At 46.4% G+C, this 20,354-nt stretch overlaps 1 protein-coding gene across 8 annotated transcripts in view; it reads left to right on the forward strand.

Annotated features, from left to right (window-relative positions):
- The window catches only part of LOC147703579 (transmembrane protease serine 9-like), a 913,140-nt gene that overhangs the window by 309,835 nt on the left and 582,951 nt on the right, over positions 1-20,354 (forward strand). For 4 of the 8 annotated variants that reach the window (XM_086931927.1, XM_086931929.1, XM_086931933.1 and 1 more), the window contains one exon: positions 2,097-2,420. The exons of 2 other annotated variants lie outside the window; for them this stretch is intronic. In XM_086931927.1, coding sequence (XP_086788053.1) covers positions 2,097-2,420 — 324 coding nt within the window. The remainder of the gene's footprint in view (positions 1-2,096; positions 2,421-20,354) is intronic. 2 more of the 8 variants (XM_086931928.1, XM_086931931.1) reach the window with 1 other exon arrangement.

Below are 20,354 nucleotides of genomic sequence, written 5' to 3' on the forward strand. Positions count from 1 at the left end.
GCGCATGTCCACGCATATCCGGACCGCTCCCGGCTGCTTGGGTTTCCGAGTGACTACGATGGGCGATACCCAGGGGGTGGGTCCGGACACTTTCTCAATGATGCCCGCTGCTTCCAACTTCTGTAGCTCTTCTTCAACCAGGGGCCTCAGATGAAACGCGACCCGCCGGTGTCGCAGGGCCACCGGTTGGACAGTGGGGTCCACATGCAGGTGTATTTCCCGACCCTTGAATCGGCCAATCCCTTCGAACAGGTCCGAAAAGTCTACGATCAGTTGCTGCACTGACTCCTCGTGCACCCCAAATGCAAAAGAGACCACTCCCAGGTCTTCTGCCGTCCGGCAACTCAGGAGCATGCCTTGGCCTTCCTCCGACACAAAGATGTTGGCACGCGTGATCTTGTCTCCGTGCCGGACTGCTGCCTTGAACTTTCCTCGAATACGGAGGGGCACATCCTGGCCATAGGCAAAAACGGTGATCGGAGTGGGGCGAAGGCTGGGTGGAGTAGCCATGTCTCCATAGAGGGACGCACTCATCAGGTTTATTGATGCGCCCGTGTCCACTGTCGCCATGATGTCCTGATCAGCCACTTGTATTGCGCATTGTGGTAGTGTCATTGTGCGTCGGGTGGCTGTGCCGATCATGTGCACCTTGTGTGGGGACCTTTCCTCCTCGTCGTCGTCCATATCACTGTTGCTGGGCCCTCCTTCCGCGCCTTCAGGCTCCACCACCGCGTGTACCGTCTGGCGGGGCTTGCTGAACTTTTTGGACCGGCACACTTTTTCAAAATGGTTCATTTTCCCGCACCCGGAGCATATCTTGCCCCGTGCTGGACATTCTGGCGCCGGGTGTCTCGGGCCTCCACAGTAACCACATGACTGCGCCGAGGCTCCGCCCTGCGGAGTTGTTGTTCTCTTCACCCATTTGGGCTGTGGGCGGACCTGCAGTTTGTTCACCGGTTCCACTTTCATATTGGCCTGCAGAGCTGCTTCCATGTGGGCTGCCCTGGCCTTGGACAGCTCCTTCGTGCGGCCCAGCGTGAGAATGTCTGGGAGGGGTTTCCCGGACTCTTCTAGAATCCTCTCGCGCAGTTTGGCAGAAGCGCAGCCTTGTATAATTTGTCCTCTGATCTCCTCCGCGACATCCTGAAATCCACACGTTAGTGCCAGTTTCTTCAACCTCGAGTGATAGGCGTCCAGTGATTCTTCTGGCAGTTGTCGCGCTTGCCTAAAGATGAACCGTTCATAGTCTTGGTTGGCCATGGGTTCAAAATGCGCATTGAGCGCGTTTATGAGCGTGTAGTGGGTTTTGGGAGTTGCTTCCGTGAGGGTGCGGGCGATGGAATGAATGTCCTTGCCACCAAGATGGAGGACCATGGCACGCTTCTGATCCTTGTGGACCTTGGTGGCCTCAAAGAATATGAGTAGCCTGTCCACCCATTCTTTCCACTTCGGTGCGAGAGTGGACGGTGCACCTTCCACCACGAACGGCTCAATGGGCGGAATGTTGGCCATCGCTGTGGACGGCCGGGAGGATGTCCGTGGGCAGCCGGGGTGTGATCCCGCGGCAGCCGGAGCGCCGGACGCAACTCGCGCGACCAATCAGATTTCTGTGCGCCGCAGGGAGATGCAGGCCAGCGCCGCTCACCTGAAGAGAGCCAGGGATCAGAGTGTTTCCTCCAGGCAGGCAGAGCGGGGGGGGGTGTGTGGTAGCAAGGCACGAGCACCGCGGACACGTGGTAGTGCCTGCAGCCGCCTCACCCCAATGGGGCCACACACACGCACCCTTAGCGGGGAATCGATCACCACCCTCGTCGCCAATTGTTGTGTCGTGTGATCTCCGCTCATCAAGGGGCATCTAACCCTGACTAGGCCTAGCACGTGGCCCTAGAATAAACTCAGCCAGACACTGGGAATAAAGTTGCTTGGTCGGCCGGCGCGTGTCTCTGAACGCCCTCTCACGTGCTCGACCTCTTTTTATTATAGGGCGGTCACATGACCAACTTGTCCGTCCCTCCGGACCTCGGGGGCGGACCCTCGGGGACACAACAGGGCACCTTGCCTGAAAGCCTCTCACTGTATGTGCTTTGTCCCCCCAGCAGATCCCGGAGGACTGGCCCTGCGCCTCGTAAATGGACCCAATAGCTGTGCTGGCCGTGTTGAAATCTACTACGCAGGAGCCTGGGGGACGGTGTGTGATGATTCCTGGGACCTCGTTGATGCAGGCGTTGTGTGCAGGCAGCTCGGCTGTGGTGCCGCCATTTCTGCTCCGTCACATGCCTACTTCGGTCAGGGCAGTGGGAGCATCCTCCTGGATGACGTGGCCTGCAGAGGAGATGAATCCTACCTGTGGGACTGCCGGAACCGAGGGTGGAACATACATAACTGTGGTCATAATGAAGATGCCGGGGTCGTCTGCACAGGTATTTTCATTCTCCTTGTTTGATACAAATCTCACTTTTGGCTTTATTCTTGCACATTGAAGCCGTTAGTCCTCTCTGTATGCTACATACCTTCTGAATTTCCCCAAGTAATTTTGTTTAAAGGGTGATCCTGGTGGCTTGCTGAAAACAAACAATTTGTGGACAATCCCTTCCAGAGTAATCAGCGGAACATCTGTGTGACTTGGTCGGTTGTACACCACCACGTGATCCACTGTGTGGAGTCCACCCCTTCGCCTCAACAATAACTTTTGAGCCCACGCATACCTTCCTTTATTGTCCTTACTAAACACCTCACCTTTCTCCCAAAAGTAATTGCAGGTATCAAAGTGTCTTTACGGGCAGTAGAGGTGGTGTACAGAAGTTGGGGGGCCATGAGATGTGGGCATCTGGTTCTAAGGACTTGGTACTCTATGCTACAATGCAGACTGAGCCCTGCCACCGCTTACTCTTCTCTATAGACATTTACATGCCAGGTGAGGTAGAACAGCAGGTTTAGAATAGGACAACAAGAATCTTTCAAGTGTAGAACGAAACCCAGAAGCATGCATAAGGTTTAGGAGGTGAAAAGGAACCAATAAATGTATGCAATGCATTAAGCACACCACACTTCAAATTACTCGCTAGACTCTGAAGCCCATTAATTAGTGGGGAAAACCAAGATTATAAGGATCGAGTCTCCGGCTGTAACACTACTGTGGCACACTGGCTTTTATCAGCAAACTACTGATAGGATGTGCAGTTCATTTCGTATTTGCTCCCCAAATAAGAAACAATAATGTTTGATCACAATTTTTGAATTTGTAGGTCGATGTCCTCTGCACTCCCTAACATTTTGCACATTGGCACTTTATCCCCAAATTACTTACAGGATGTGCAGTGAATTTCATATCTGCACTACTGTAAGAAACGATAAGGTTTTATCACCACTGACTACAATTTTTTGTTTTTTTAGGTAAATGTTGTCATGTATGTCCTTCACAAGTTTATATTTTTAATTGACTAATAAACATTTTTTTTACTATGAGTCTCAGACCAAGCAGGATCCAAGCCCAAGGAGAAGGCACCCACCAGGGCCAGCAAATCCTCATTGTGCCTTCATGCCCTCAAGACACAATGAGGTTTCCACAAACTCCACAAACACAACAGTAGTATCATACAGAATTATACATTCGGCACATCTCCCATTTGCATGTTTGTCTATGTGTATGTGTGATATATATATATATATATATATATATATATATATATATATATATATATATATATATATATATATATATATATATATATATATATATATATATATATATATATATATATATATATATATATATATATTACCTACTGGCGGTCGCCAGTAGGTAGTTATTGTTAGGACCTAGTTTCCATAGGAAATCCGCAACATTCTATTTGAAATAACTTTGGCGCTGGTTGATGAATCTGTGAATTTCTCCAAGAAAATGGCCTGCTCCGCTCCGCTCCTTCCCTGAAAGTTTGGGGTTGATCTGTCAAGCTGCGTCGAGAAAAAAGGGGGTCCCAAAACGTGTTTTCCCCATGCAATTATCCATAGGACCTTTAGCCAGGGCTACAGCCCGAACGGCTGAACGGAATTACCGGAATGGTGTAAATCCGTTCAGTAGTTCCTGAGAAAATCATTAGTAAAATCATAAGTATATCTAGAGGAGCTTACCGTACTCTGTATTGTACTCTGTACAGTAAGCGTACCTTCCCAAACACGAGCTGCATGCTTACTGGATGTCAACTGTCTGTCAACACTCCAAAACAACAAATAGGAGGGAGAAGGAGGTTAAACCAATCTAGGTCAGCCTCCAGTCAGTATCAGAAATACAGGAACCCACTGTGAAGGGTTCGGAGACCTAGTTGGTGTTTATGGTTACTGCTAATTAAGTCAGTGTGTACCAAAATTTGAGAAAGAAAAATTTCTTTCTAGAGTCCCCTCACTCACCGGGGTTGCCCCACGGTGACATGCTTCATCATTGGGGCCATCCCAGTTCTCTACGAAAAGGGGTATGCTGCGACAAGCGGACTACGCAGGAGCACTTGTTTGTGAAATGACTATGTGTGGTGTAAAGTGTAGTGATGGTGGAGTGGGTGTGTGATTAAAAATACCGTGCTAGTGGGCCTCAACAATTTATTTTGCTCCTAGTGTGGTATGATTAAAATGGGGTAACACTGTGTTCTAACCTTGAATTTGAGCTAGATCAGTGTTATGGTCGACATGTTTCAAGCTCCCCAAGCTTTTCATCAGGACCATACAGGGTCCAGCCCTGTATTTTCCACTCCTATATTCTAATAAATAGTTTTTTTTAATAAATAGTAGTCTTTGTGCTATACGCTGTCAATAATAAAACATGCGTTTTTCATATACATACGATTTGTATTCTACTCGTATTTCTGTAAAAGAAAATGACACTTGATTAGTGGCAAACATCCCCCTTCAAAAAGGGGATCACACATGCAGTTCACTTCGTCTAAGGCGTGGGTGTGCCCTGGGCACCATATTGGTGCGTGCAGGTTTTCAAACCGGTGTAAAAATAAAAAGAACTGTGAGTAAAGTGGTTTTGTGATTTCACACAGAAGACACAGGACTTAATGTGACTATTGACAAGACACACAACACATACACATAAAATATTGTCATGGCAAATGGTATATTTACATATATGTGTGTTAAGTTACACTTCATGGTCTCAGGGGAGGGCAGGATCACCTCGTGGAAACATTGCTGTAAAGGTTTTAAGATGATAGTTACGTTTTCTCTTTATCTATAGTTTCGCGTTTCCTTCATGAGAAATTCAAACCCTCTAGAAAGGCTTGACACATCAGTATTATTGCGCGATGTTGTACTTACTTCCTATCGGCAAACCCGCTCGGTACTACCTGTTCAGTCCTCACCCGACCGCATACTGATGCTAGAAGGGTGTGCCGGTGTATTTAGATTCACCGCGCTTCCGGGTTGCCGGGCCCTTTTCCCAAAGCTAGACTGTTCTGGCGATGGCGGCCATCTTGGAAGTGAGTCGATGAAGTCGACACGAGTACTTAATAAATTTATGTGTACAATTGTTATTTGGCCGAATTTTGAAAAAACGGAGTAATTTAGAGTGATGCTCCATTGAGGGACTTTCAATTTTTTCAATTTAGAACACATATTTTTCACAACAAAGTTTTCGAGAAACTCAAACAGTTATTGTAATTCTCGGATAGTGGATATGAGGAACAGTAGAACCCATCCACATTGGTTATAGTTCGCTTTCAGGTTCTTTTGTTAGTGGACTAATGCTCCCCTTTTGCAAATAGATGTTTCTACTTCTCTGTCTTTGGGTATGGTTCCAAAAAAGGGGGTCGACAATTTCAGAAATAAAGTAGTGGACCTTTTTGAAATATGTTGTTTCCACATGGTGGGACTAGGGTCGAAAAGCACCCCATGGGATTTCATCATTGAGCCCCAGGGTGTCAGTGTGCAATCGGAACACCCATCTTTGTTCTCTCTCATGGAGGATTCTCTCCAGGTTGTCCTTGTTTTTTACTACTTCCAAGACTACCCAAGTTAGGTCATTGGGTGTATGGTTCTGCTCAATGAAGTGGGTAGTCATTCTGGTGGTGGCTCGTTTGCACCTGATGTTGCTTCTGTGTTCTACTATGCGGGTACTGACCTTCCTTGTGGTCATCCCTACATAATGTAGGTTGCATGTGCAAGTTATCAGATACACCACTCCACTGGTGTTGCAATTGGAGAAACCTCTTAGCTCCCATTTTGTAGCATTGTTGAAGGTTATAGTTTTCGTTGCGGATGTTAAATGGCAAACACTACAATTGTTACAAGGGAAGTGTCCACTTGGTAGTGGTTGGGATCTTATTGTCTGACTTGTCAGTATGGGGCGGGTATGGACCAGAAAATCTTTCAAGTTTTTGCCCCGTCTATGGCTGAACATGGGGGTAGGTATGGTTAGTCCACCACTGTTGTTTATTGGCCAATGTTTTTTGATTATTTTAGACACAGTGTCTGATACTTGGTTGAATGTAGTGATACAGATTGGTCTGTTGTTCTCTGGTTGAGTTTTCTCTTTTTGTTCTAATAGGGCTTCCCTATTATTATTTCCAGCTCGTTTTTTGGCTTCCTTGATCAGTTTGTTCCGGTCTTTTCTGTTTTCAGCTTGTTACCCAGGTCTTCTGCCTGGGTCAGGTAGTCCGTTTTTTTGCTACAATTCCTTTGTAAACGGAGGAATTGCCCGAATGGGAGGTTCTGTCTGAGGTGGCGAGGGTGAAAGCTGTCAAAGGCCAGGAGACAGTTTCGTGACGTCTCCTTGAAGTGAGTTGTTGTGACTAGTTTTCCTGATTCAGCATGTATGTTCAGATCTAAAAATACCAGGTTAGTCTTGCTCATTGAGCATGTGAATTTCAGAAAGGGATCCTGTGTGTTGAGCCACGTTAAGAAGGTTTGCGCTTCTTCCTCTGTACCTTGCCAGATCAACAAAATATCGTCGATATAACGTTTCCATTCCGAAATTCGGTGTCTGTGGGGATTCCTCTCATTTAGTATTTTATTTTTCTCCAATTGATGGACATACAGGCCGGCTATGCTCGGCGCAAATGTGCTGCCCATGCTGGTCCCGTGTTGTTGTTTGTATAGTGTTGATTCAAAACGGAAATTTTTTTCAGACAGTGCTAGTTGGCAACATTCCATTACCACATGTCGTGGGGTGTGGAATTCCCACTCACTCTCGAACAGTACTTCTTCCAATATCTGTAAGGTCTCCCTGTGTGGCAAGCTGGTGTACAAACTTTCCACATCCAGGCTGATTAGAATACTGGATGTGGGATCAAAAACTAGATCTTTCAGGAGGCAAAGTACATCTTTGGTGTCTCTAAGGTAAGTATCAGTTTTCTGCACCAAAGGTCTGAGAAAAGCGTCCGCAAATTGCGACAGGGGTTCCAGGATTGACCCTATCCCAGAGACTATTGGTCTCCCTGGTGGGTTTTCTAGTCTCTTATGAATTTTAGGGATAGTATAGAGATATGGTATAGTGGGTTTCTTATTTGTCAGAAACTCTATTTCTTTTTTACTCAACCAATCGTTGGCTTGACACTCCTCTGTAAGGTAGGCAATCAAAATTCTTAATCGTTCTGTAGGGTCCTCATTCAGTATGACATAATTTCTCGTGTCACCTAACAAAGCGAAGGCATTCTCTTCTGTAATCGGTGGTGTCCTGTAGGACGATTGCCCTGCCTTTGTCAGCTGGTTTGATGGTAATGAGGTTATTTTTTGAAAGTTCTTGTATTGCTGTTAGTTCAGCCTTACTGGTATTGTGAAATACTTTAACTGTACGTGGGTCCAACTCCTGTACCTCCTTAATGACTGCTTTCTCAAAAGCCAGTATTTCAACGGGTAAGCTGTGGGCCGGTGGAACAAAATTCGATTTCTTTTGTAGTCCTGTGTCGCTCTTAGATCGTTCTTCGGAATTTTTATCTTTGAAGAATACCTGTAGTTTGATTTTCCTCAGGAATTCTTTTAATTCACAGCAAAGTTTGAACTTGTCTGTGATTGGGGTTGGTACAAAACCTAAACCCTTGTTTAGTACTTGGATCTGTGTGTCCGTCAGGGTTATGGAGGACAAATTAACCACTAGACCGAGTTGGTGCTCGTGGTGGGTTCTGGGGGTCCCTTGCTCCGTGTGTGGCGTCCTGTTGTCACCACTGGTTCTGCCCATTGCACTCCTTGGTTGGGTTTGTTCTTTGCTCGTTGGGCTGGGCGGCCTCTCCCTAAAAAAGGTTTCCTCTGGTTACCTTGATTGCCTTGGTTGTTTCCCCAGTTTTGATAGTTTGGTTGATGGTACATAGGTGGGCCATAGAAAAAAGGTGGAGGTGGGGGACCGTAGTTGTATGGATCCTGGTACATTGGCCACATAGGTGCTTGGTTTCCCCTGTAATTTCTTGTGTTGCCTCTTCCTCTTCTGGGTCTTCTATTGGGGGTAGTATTGTAGTTACTTGATCCCCCTGAGCTGTCTGATCCTGTGTCAGAACCATCAAGAGATCAATTCCATGGAGATTCGCCTAAAATCTTTCCAAAGTCCAGCAGAACTCACGAAAAGATTAAATGAGCTGAACAAAACTATGTCCGATTTCGAAATCAGCCTTAAGGATTCAAAATATATTAAACTATCCAAAGATAAGAAAATATTTTCACATGAAAAAGTATATCCCTATGTCAGGGATGTTTACAGAACCAGCAGCAGGAATCCAGGCTATAACACTGATAGCGATGGTTCTGACGCAGGATCAGACAGCTCAGGGGGATCAAGTAACTACAATACTACCCCCAATAGAAGACCCAGAAGAGGAAGAGGCAACACAAGAAATTACAGGGGAAACCAAGCACCTATGTGGCCAATGTACCAGGATCCATACAACTACGGTCCCCCACCTCCACCTTTTTTCTATGGCCCACCTATGTACCATCAACCAAACTATCAAAACTGGGGAAACAACCAAGGCAATCAAGGTAACCAGAGGAAACCTTTTTTAGGGAGAGGCCGCCCAGCCCAACGAGCACAGAACAAACCCAACCAAGGAGTGCAATGGGCAGAACCAGTGGTGACAACAGGACGCCACACACGGAGCAAGGGACCCCCAGAACCCACCACGAGCACCAACTCGGTCTAGTGGTTAATTTGTCCTCCATAACCCTGACGGACACACAGATCCAAGTACTAAACAAGGGTTTAGGTGTTGTACCAACCCCAATCACAGACAAGTTCAAACTTTGCTGTGAATTAAAAGAATTCCTGAGGAAAATCTCACTACAGGTATTCTTCAAAGATAAAAATTCCGAAGGACGATCTAAGAGCGACACAGGACTACAAAAGAAATCGAATTTTGTTCCACCGGCCCACAGCTTACCCGTTGAAATACTGGCTTTTGAGAAAGCAGTCATGAAGGGGGTACAGGAGTTGGACCCACGTACAGTTAAAGTATTTCACAATACCAGTAAGGCTGAACTAACAGCAATACAAGAACTTTCAAAAAATAACCTCATTACCATCAAACCAGCCGACAAAGGCGGGGCAATCGTCCTACAGGACACCACCGATTACAGAAGAGAATGCCTTCGCTTGTTAGGTGACACGAGAAATTATGTCATACTGAATGAGGACCCTACAGAACGATTAAGAATTTCGATTGCCTACCTTACAGAGGAGTGTCAAGCCAACGATTGGTTGAGTAAAAAAGAAATAGAGTTTCTGACAAATAAGAAACCCACTATACCATATTTCTATACTATCCCTAAAATTCATAAGAGACTAGAAAACCCACCAGGGAGACCAATAGTCTCTGGGATAGGGTCAATCCTGGAACCCCTGTCGCAATTTCCGGACGCTTTTCTCAGACCTTTGGTGCAGAAAACTGATACTTACCTTAGAGACACCAAAGATGTACTTTGCCTCCTGAAAGATCTAGTTTCTGATCCCACATCCAGTATTCTAATCAGTCTGGATGTGGAAAGTTTGTACACCAGCTTGCCACACAGGGAGACCTTACAGATATTGGAAGAAGTACTGTTCGAGAGTGAGTGGGAATTCCACACCCCACGGCATGTGGTAATGGAATGTTGCCAACTAGCACTGTCTGAAAAAAATTTCCGTTTCGAATCAACACTATACAAACAACAACACGGGACCAGCATGGGCAGCACATTTGCGCCGAGCATAGCCGGCCTGTATGTCCATCAATTGGAGAAAAATAAAATACTAAATGAGAGGAATCCCCACAGACACCGAATTTTGGAATGGAAACGTTATATCGACGATATTTTGTTGATCTGGCAAGGTACAGAGGAAGAAGCGCAAACCTTCTTAACGTGGCTCAACACACAGGATCCCTTTCTGAAATTCACGTGCTCAATGAGCAAGACTAACCTGGTATTTTTAGATCTGAACATACATGCTGAATCAGGAAAACTAGTCACAACAACTCACTTCAAGGAGACGTCACGAAACTGTCTCCTGGCCTTTGACAGCTTTCACCCTCGCCACCTCAGACAGAACCTCCCATTCGGGCAATTCCTCCGTTTACGAAGGAATTGTAGCAAAAAAACTGACTACCTGACCCAGGCAGAAGACCTGGGTAACAAGCTGAGAAACAGAAAATACCCGAACAAACTGATCAAGGAAGCCAAAAAACGAGCTGGAAATAATAATAGGGAAGCCCTATTAGAACAAAAAGAGAAAAGTCAACCAGAGAACAACAGACCAATCTGTATCACTACATTCAACCAAGTATCAGACACTGTGTCTAAAATAATCAAAAAACATTGGCCAATAATCAACAGTGGTGGACTAACCATACCTACCCCCATGTTCAGCCATAGACGGGGCAAAAACTTGAAAGATTTTCTGGTCCATACCCGCCCCATACTGACAAGTCAGACAATAAGATCCCAACCACTACCAAGTGGACACTTCCCTTGTAACAATTGTAGTGTTTGCCATTTAACATCCGCAACGAAAACTATAACCTTCAACAATGCTACAAAATGGGAGCTAAGAGGTTTCTCCAATTGCAACACCAGTGGAGTGGTGTATCTGATAACTTGCACATGCAACCTACATTATGTAGGGATTACCACAAGGAAGGTCAGTACCCGCATAGTAGAACACAGAAGCAACATCAGGTGCAAACGAGCCACCACCAGAATGACTACCCACTTCATTGAGCAGAACCATACACCCAATGACCTAACTTGGGTAGTCTTGGAAGTAGTAAAAAACAAGGACAACCTGGAGAGAATCCTCCATGATCGAGAACAAAGATGGGTGCTCCGATTGCACACTGACACCCTGGGGCTCAATGATGAAATCCCATGGGGGGCTTTTCGACCCTAGTCCCACCATGTGGAAACAACATATTTCAAAAAGGTCCACTACTTTATTTCTGAAATTGTCCGACCCCCTTTTTTGGAACCATACCCAAAGACAGAGAAGTAGAAACATCTATTTGCAAAAGGGGAGCATTAGTCCACTAACAAAAGAACCTGAAAGCGAACTATAACCAATGTGGATGGGTTCTACTGTTCCTCATATCCACTATCCGAGAATTACAATAACTGTTTGAGTTTCTCGAAAACTTTGTTGTGAAAAATATGTGTTCTAAATTGAAAAAATTGAAAGTCCCTCACTGGAGCATCACTCTAAATTACTCCGTTTTCCAAAATTCGGCCAAATAACAATTGTACACATAAATTTATTAAGTACTCGTGTCGACTTCATCGACACACTTCCAAGATGGCCGCCATCGCCAGAACAGTCTAGCTTTGGGAAAAGGGCCCGGCAACCCGGAAGCGCGGTGAATCTAAATACACCGGCACACCCTTCTAGCATCAGTATGCGGTCGGGTGAGGACTGAACAGGTAGTACCGAGCTGGTTTGCCGATAGGAAGTAAGTACAACATCGCGCAATAATACCGATGTGTCAAGCCTTTCTAGAGGGTTTGAATTTCTCATGAAGGAAACGCGAAAATATAGATAAAGAGAAAACGTAACTATCATCTTAAAACCTTTACAGCAATGTTTCCACGAGGTGATCCTGCCCTCCCCTGAGACCATGAAGTGTATCTTAACACACATATATGTAAATATACCATTTGCCATGACAATATTTTATGTGTATGTGTTGTGTGTCTTGTCAATAGTCACATTAAGTCCTGTGTCTTCTGTGTGAAATCACAAAACCACTTTACTCACAGTTCTTTTTATTTTTACACCGGTTTGAAAACCTGCACGCACCAATATGGTGCCCTCGGCACACCCACGCCCTAGACGAAGTGAACTGCATGTGTGATCCCATTTTTGAAGGGGGATGTTTGCCACTAATCAAGTGTCATTTTCTTTTACAGAAATACGAGTAGAATACAAATCGTATGTATATGAAAAACGCATGTTTTATTATTGACAGCGTATAGCACAACAACTACTATTTATTAAAAAAACCTATTTATTAGAATATAGGAGTGGAAAATACAGGGCTGGACCCTGTATGGTCCTGATGAAAAGCTTAAAGCTTGAAACATGTCGACCATAACACTGATCTAGCTCAAATTCAAGGTTAGAACACAGTGTTACCCCATTTTAATCATACCACACTAGGAGCAAAATAAATTGTTGAGGCCCACTAGCACAGTATTTTTAATCACACACCCACTCCACCATCACTACACTTTACACCACACATAGTCATTTCACAAACAAGTGCTTCTGCGTAGTCCGCTTGTCGCAGCACGCCCCTTTTCGTAGAGAACTGGGATGGCCCCAATGATGAAGCATGTCACCGTGGGGCAACCCCGGTGAGTGAGGGGACTCTAGAAAGAAATTTTTCTTTCTCAAATTTTGGCACACACTGACTTAATTAGCAGTAACCATAAACACCAACTAGGTCTCCGAACCCTTCACAGTGGGTTCCTGTATTTCTGTCAACACTCCAAACCAGGAAGTGTTGGCAGCCATCTTGTGCCTCTGTAGAACAGAGGCACAAGAAAGCAGAAAACAAACGTGCAAAACACGCAAAGGGGGCAGGGTAGACACACCCTGACCCCCTAGGCCTGCTCAGGGGGTCCCACAAGAACCCCCAAGGCCCAAATATATATATATATATATATTTTTTAAATCACGGGGTATGCGTACGTATCCGTATACCATAAAAAAACCCAAAAAAAACGGTCTGCTTTTTTTACAATTAGCCCTCGGGGGGACCAAATCCCGGGGGCATATTTGAAACAAGCATTTACAATGCAATGGTTTTGCCTTTGTTAAAGTTAGAGCTATTGGCATTGCTCTTGACATTATTTTTATTAATGTTTTTTTTAACATAAATAAATGGCATTGTCATTTACAATGCCACTAGCTTTATCTCCCGCAAATGACACACACAGAGCCCCCCCCCACACACACCCACACAGAGCCCCCCACACACACAGCCACACAGAGCCCCCCACACACAGCCACACAACGCCCCCCACACACACAGCCACACAAAGCTTCCTACACACACAGCCACACAAAGCTTCCCACACACACAGCCACACAGAGCCCTCCACACACACCCACACAGCACAAGCAGGCAACAGGGGCACACGGAGGCACAAGCAGGCAACAGGGGCACACGGAGGCACAAGCAGGCAACAGGGGCACACAGAGGCACAAGCAGGCAACAGGGGCACACGGAGGCACAAGCAGGCAACAGGGGCACACAGAGGCACAAGCAGGCAACAGGGGCACACGGAGGCACAAGCAGAGTCCATAAAAAAAACTGCTTTTATTTTGAATGTGGTACTAGGCCTTATGGGTGTGCACTAATTTCGCTTTCAGCACTTACATTCATTACCTCTTTCACCAGTTGTTACTGAGTCTATACGCCAAAATATTGTTGATTCTGTCTTATTAGCTCAAACCTGGAAATTCTCTATGCTGTCTTCCTAATTCTTTACCAATGGGTATTTACATTTTGTCTTCGCCTATTGCTTAACCACTGGAAATATAGACAACCCAATTACACAGAGACAACCACACTACACAGATGCACCCACCCCTGCACAGTACCACACAGCCCTCCCTACAGAGGCACACCACAGTGCAGACACACTAATGGTGAAACTTTATCATGCACAGACGTTTGCATGTACAGACACACAGATCCCCTTTAGACAGAAGTACATACTCCCAGTAGGCTGACACACACACACACTCACCTTGAAGACAAAGATACCCAGATTTCAAAGCACACACATACCCTGCTGCACATGCATACACGCACCCCTGAAGTATACTTTCAAATGTCAATACTGGGCATTTATACACATACCCTGCTAGAAAGCCAAGGCAGGATGTAGTAGCCAAAGACAGACGTTTTCACATTCTCAAATACAGTGCGACACTGGAGTGGTCCACATCGCCCTCCAGAGGTTTTAGCTGGTTAAAAAGCCTTTATGGGGACCGTGGCAATGCCAGCAGCTGAGACAGCCACATAATGCGAAGGACTGAGTTCAGCACCTTCCCTATAAGCGCAGCATGGGAGGAATGCAGAGGTGAAGGTAAAGAGGGTGGACACGAAACGTCAAAGTCCTGGAAGGGGTGAGCCTCAATTCAGGCAGGCACCGTAAATGTAAAAATGTGATAAGCTGTTTTTGCTGCTGCAGAATCGCTGAACACGTTCTCTTTACTGAGGCGTGTGCTGAACTGCCACGGGACAGAAGAAAGCGAGTGGAGGGGCAAGGGGGGGGAAGGCTGACTTAGGGCTACATTCATTTTTTGGGGCTAAAACTTGTTTTTTTATACAACCTCTCAGAGCAATGTGGGGTTGAGGCCTCGATGTTGGAGGGTGAAAAGGATGTGTGTGAGGGGGTGGGGGTGGAAGGTACCCTTTTTTTCCCAAAGCTGATAACAGAGTGGGAATCAGCTTTGTAAAGAGACATTTTGTAGAAGATTCGCGGCTGCTCCAAGGTATCTATCTGCAGACACACCTTTATCTGCAGGAAATTCACCAGGGAGGCAGCCCCCTGCCCAGACCATTGTCGCCCCAGCCCCCTATCTAGGGCTGGGGAGGGGCGGCACCCTGACACCTCGCTGCTCCCGGAGAAATCAATAACACAAGGCCACCTCACCGTCGAGGAGCAAACACAGCGACTAAAACAAACGCCAGCATCTTGTACCCGGAGAAAGGTCAGGGGTCAACCCGAAGATAAAACTACACTCGGAAAACAAAACACACCAGCGAGGACAAAACCTGCGCTTTTATATGGGCCAAAAGAGGGGTAAACTCGCTTCACTGACACACACGATCTTTGTTTTTAATCGCACTTTAATTAAATCCAACAGTGTTCATATTCTAAATACAAAGCTGAGGCAGCAACACGCTATGCAGGGGCGGGCCTTAACCCGGTTTATAGTAGAAAATGCCTAGTGTTAACTTCATAAAATATAATTTCACCTCATTGAAGGCAGGACATTTATTTGTATAGAAGTCTGGAATCCACTGTAGGGCATTTCAGGGATGGGGCGGATATATACACAGTAAGTCAGGGCAGGCGTAAGAAACAAATAAAAAAACACTCACCTGGACAGCTTCCCGCAGATCTCTTGCTTCCCGCTCTCCACTCCTCTTCCCGATGACGCGGCGGAGGCTCGGCCGACTGGGCCAATCCCAGCGCGGCCCTGGCTGGAGGCTGACGGCTGCTTCCTTCTGGGGAACTCGGCTTCGGGGGCCGCGGCGGGGAAACAAAGGGACACCGGCTTTAGAGGTCAGCAAAAGCGCTCCACGCGCTTTAAGCGAGGCTCCTTCTCACGGCCCGAGCAGGAAGGCGGGTGCCGGCAATGCCGGACCAGATTCGGGGGCGTTCCCGGCTTTTGGCTGGCGTAGCGTGACGTAGCCTAAAGCCAAAAATTCTCAGGAACGACCCCGAATCTGGTCCGGCATTGACGGACAGGCCCGTCTTCCAATGGCTAGCCTCCATTTATGGAGCTAGCCAATGGAAGACGGGGGCCGTTCCTGTCTCCCCTACTATACTCATTAGGTTTTCGCCTGCGCGAAAAAGCTGCGCAGAGCGCAGCTTTCGCCAGGCAAAACCCTAAAAGGTGTGGGGGGGCCCAATCCCCCCACACTGCCCCAGGGACCGCCACCCCCGGGGCAAAATCATTATGCTAGCGGGGGGCACACGGCCCCCACCACAGCCCCGGGGACCGCCAACCCCGGGGCTAAGACATTACAGATGGGGGACATCTAAGGCACCCCGAGCCCCGGGGACCGCCACCCCGGGGCTTTGTTAGTAAGAATGCAGGGGGCTCACAGCCCCCCACAGTCAGGGGCATCATTAAAAAAAAAAACCTGTGTGGGGGGGCTCAAGCCCCCCCCCCATGCCCGGGGACATCCACCTCCCCGGGGCACTAATATGCAAAGTAGGGGGGTCTGTGATGGACCCCCCAGCCCTGGGGATCACCACCCCCTGGGCTTCGTAGATGTCTTTGGGGATGGGGTCCCCGGGGCCAGAAGTGGCCCTGGAGGGGGGCCAAGTGGCCCACCCCCCCCCAATTTTTTTTTTATAAAGGCTGGCCCTGGGGGATGGGGTCCTTCTCGGCCTTAAGGGGGTCAGTCCCCTCCACAAATTTTTTTAAAATAAAGTTGGCCATGCCCCGGGGGATGGAGTCCCCGGGACCAGAATTGGCCACGGGAGGGGGGCCACGCAGCCCCCTTCCCAATTTAAACAAAAAAAAAATTGGGGGCAGTAAAAATTGGGGGCAGGCCCTGGGGTATGGGGTCCCCAAGGCCGCAAAAAAATGAAAAAGAAGGGGGGCTCCACAGATAAAAAACCTTTGGAAGAACAGCATTTTAATAATGTTACATCTACCCACAATTGTTAGATGCAGATTATTCATCCTATCTAAACCACCCTTTGACTTCTGAATTATGGGAGAAAGGTTTGTTTCAATGACCTTTGTTTAATCAGAGGAAATTGTCACCCCTAAGTAAGTGACTGATTCAGTCACACATGCATCTACCAGGCTAGTGTGCTCATTAATACCAATCTGAGTCTTCCCCCAGTTGACGTTATAGCCAGAGACTACACCAAAAAGATCTGCCTCCCGCGCAATCTCAATCAGGGCCTCTACGGGGTGAGGGGACGTGATGGCCAAATCCTCCGCGTATCCCAAAATCTTTGTTTCAAACCCATTAAGTCGTACTGGAGCAATATATCTGTTTAATGCTATTTTCCTTATAAACGGGTCGATATAAAAAGCAAAAAGACGGGTGGACACGGAAACCCCTGACTAGTTCCACGTTTAATATCAATAACGTCACTTTGTCCTCCCATTACCTGAACACGTATCCTAGGGTTCTTATATAGGACATGTAATGCTCTTAGACACCCCTTCTGATGTTAACTCTTTCTAATGCTGACCAGAGAAACCCCCACAAGACCCTATCGAACGCCTTCTCAGCGTCAAGCAGGATAAGCGCCATAGGGTCTTGTGCGACTGATGTACCGTCAAATAGGGTAAAAACTCCCCTCACGTGTTCAGCTGTTCCTCTACCCGGTATAAAACCATGCTGCCAAACCGATATCACTTTTCCTATGATCAGACAAAGTCGATTAGCCAAGATCTTAGAGTAAATCTTGGAGTCACTATTCATTAAACGTATCGGCCTGTAAGACCCAAGTTCATTAAGGGGTTTTCCTTTTTTTAAGAAAACGATCATAGTAGCCTCTCCCCATGATTGCGGGGGTGTTACACCACTCTGCACCTGTCGCAGTATGTTACATAAAAATGTCATTATCGGAGAAAAAAAAGTTTCATAGAACTCCAAGGGAATAAAGTCCGGGCCGACCGCCTTGCCCGATGGTAAATCAAAGATGGCTTCTCTAATTTCTTCATCCTTGAAGTTAATTTCTAATGCGTTTGAGTCTTCTAAAGAGAAAGCATCAAACGGAATTGATTCTAAATAATCCTTAATTCCCTTGAATCTCTTACCTCTTCCTCATTATATAGATTTTGATAAAACACTTGAAAGGCCTTACAGATATCCTCCGGGGTTTTAACGACAGTACCATCTAATGTTTTAACCTCTGTGATTTCCCCTTTAGAAACTAACTGCCTTGTCCTTACTGCCGATAAATGCCCTACTTGCTCGCTAAATTCGTGCTGCGTTTGCTTCCATGCCAAAAATTTCCCTGCTGCTTTAGCAGCAATAGCTTCCCCTGCAGCCGCCTTAGTCAAAGTCAGTTTATGCAGAGTCCCTTCTATTTTTAAACCATGATTTATTGCATTAACCAATTCCTCCTCAAGATCCCCAATTATTCGCTGTGTAGCCTCCCTTTCATTCTTTTCTAACCTGCTCCTTCTCAGGGAATAGCTCATTGTTTCCACCCGAATTCCGGCTTTGAGAGAGTCCCAGACAACTCCTGGTTCAGCACTCCCCCAATTAATCTCTGGGAATTCTTTAACTCCTTCCTTGCTGCCGCGATTCTGCGCCTGTGCGGCACATTCCGATCGTGGGTGCGGTCATGACGTCCCCCAGCCGTCATCAGCACACGAGCACCGTAGTGCATGACGACTGGGAGCCGTCATCAGCATGCAAGGGGTTAAGGCAATTGCTCATATGGGTTATATATTCTATATCGTGCAATAATGCTCGTTCAAATGTCCAGTTGGCTATTTTTTGACCCCCCCTGTAAATCTGAATGTCTAGAATCGGGGGGCTATGGTCAGATACCAAGCGCGGTAATTTCTTAACTTTAGAGGATGAAATAATAGAGGAGGAAACTAAAAAATAATCTAAGCGCGCCACTGTCCTGTGAGGTGCAGAGTAATAAGTGCTACCTGTGCCCAGAGGGTTATAATACACCCATGAATCAGCAAGGCCGTTATCCTCCATTATTCGAATTAGAGCCCTATGGCCATTTTTCTTCCGGCCTGTAAATTTAGTTGGATCCCCCTTCCATATCCCATTCATACCATTAATATTAAGATCTCCACAGAAGATAATCTGAAGTGGCCAATTCGCCAGCTGTTGATTAACGGCATCAAGCATCTTGGCATCATCAACTGTGGGGCCATAAACTGAACAAAGTGTGAAAAGGAATCCCGACATTTGGCCCTCTACAATTACCCATCGACCATATTTGTCAGACAGGCGCTTTTTAATAGTTATCCCATTATTTTTGGCCAATATTGCCACCCCCAAGTCCTGGTTCCCTGTGAGGTACACGCTATTAATTGAAAGCCTAGTTGTTCCAAGAGGAATTTTCATGCCCCCTCAACATGTGTCTCTTGCAGACAAATTATATCTGTGCGTAACGTTTTGAGATATTCGCTCAACGTCCTCCTTTTAGCGGGGTCATTCAGCCCACAGACATTAAGGGTTATTACTCGCATGAAATATAAGGTTGATCATTATACCAATCACAATGATTTAGAAAGGTTTGTGTTTCCACTTTATCTTTTTTATTAAGCTGCTCGGTTAAATAGCTATTTTCCATAATGAATAGTGATTCTTTTCCCTTTTTACCCCGTCTGAGCCCCACCAGCTAGACCCCCCTCCCAACCCCCAACCCCACCCCCCACTCCCCCACCTACATTGTGAAGCAAGCAGATCTAGGGTCTCTGTGACGGAACCTGAGAATCGACCCCCCTCGCTGCGCTCATGTCTATTTGTCTCTGTGCCATACCTATGACAATCCCTTTTAGCTAACCCTATTGACAACCAAGTGTGCCTCTCATCTCCAACTCCCTCGTCATCCTTACCCTGTTTCTTCAGGGCCTGGTGAGTCCATCCTTTTAAAGTAGCCTAACCCTTGTTTCAGCTGCCCTTACTCACAGGCAGAGTTCATTTAAGCTTAATACATCCAGAGACTTTTTAGTCCCCCTGCAAATTAGAGAAAGAATCCATATAAGCATTTGCTTGAATCTCTGATGTAAAGACTTGGGATGTATTCTTGTAAATAATTTTTAGTTTCGCAGGATTCATCAAAAAGGCCTGCACACCCAAGGCTTGAAAAGGTTGGATCATTTCTCTTAATCTCCAGCGTCTTTCCACAGTAACGTGGCAATAGTCTGGCCTGGTGAAAAAAGACTGATTCTCAAATGAGCGCTTGGCATTGGGGCGCGCTTTTGCATAAATCTCTTCTTGTAGCAAAAAGTTATCAAAGTAGATTAAATTTGCTCTGGGCATAGTAGTTGCATGTTTGGCCGCATGTGGTGATTTCTTTAACATCAAAGGAAAGCGATGGACACAGTGAATCTCCACCTCCCAATTCCAATGCTGTAGCTCCGGAGAGGCAACTTTCATCAATTTCAAGATGTACGCACTGATGTCATCGCCTTCTGCGGCTTCTTTAATTCAAAGAACCCG

This window comes from Lissotriton vulgaris, chromosome 7 (assembly GCF_964263255.1).
Source record: "Lissotriton vulgaris chromosome 7, aLisVul1.2, whole genome shotgun sequence".
NCBI classification, from domain to species: Eukaryota; Metazoa; Chordata; class Amphibia; order Caudata; family Salamandridae; genus Lissotriton; species Lissotriton vulgaris.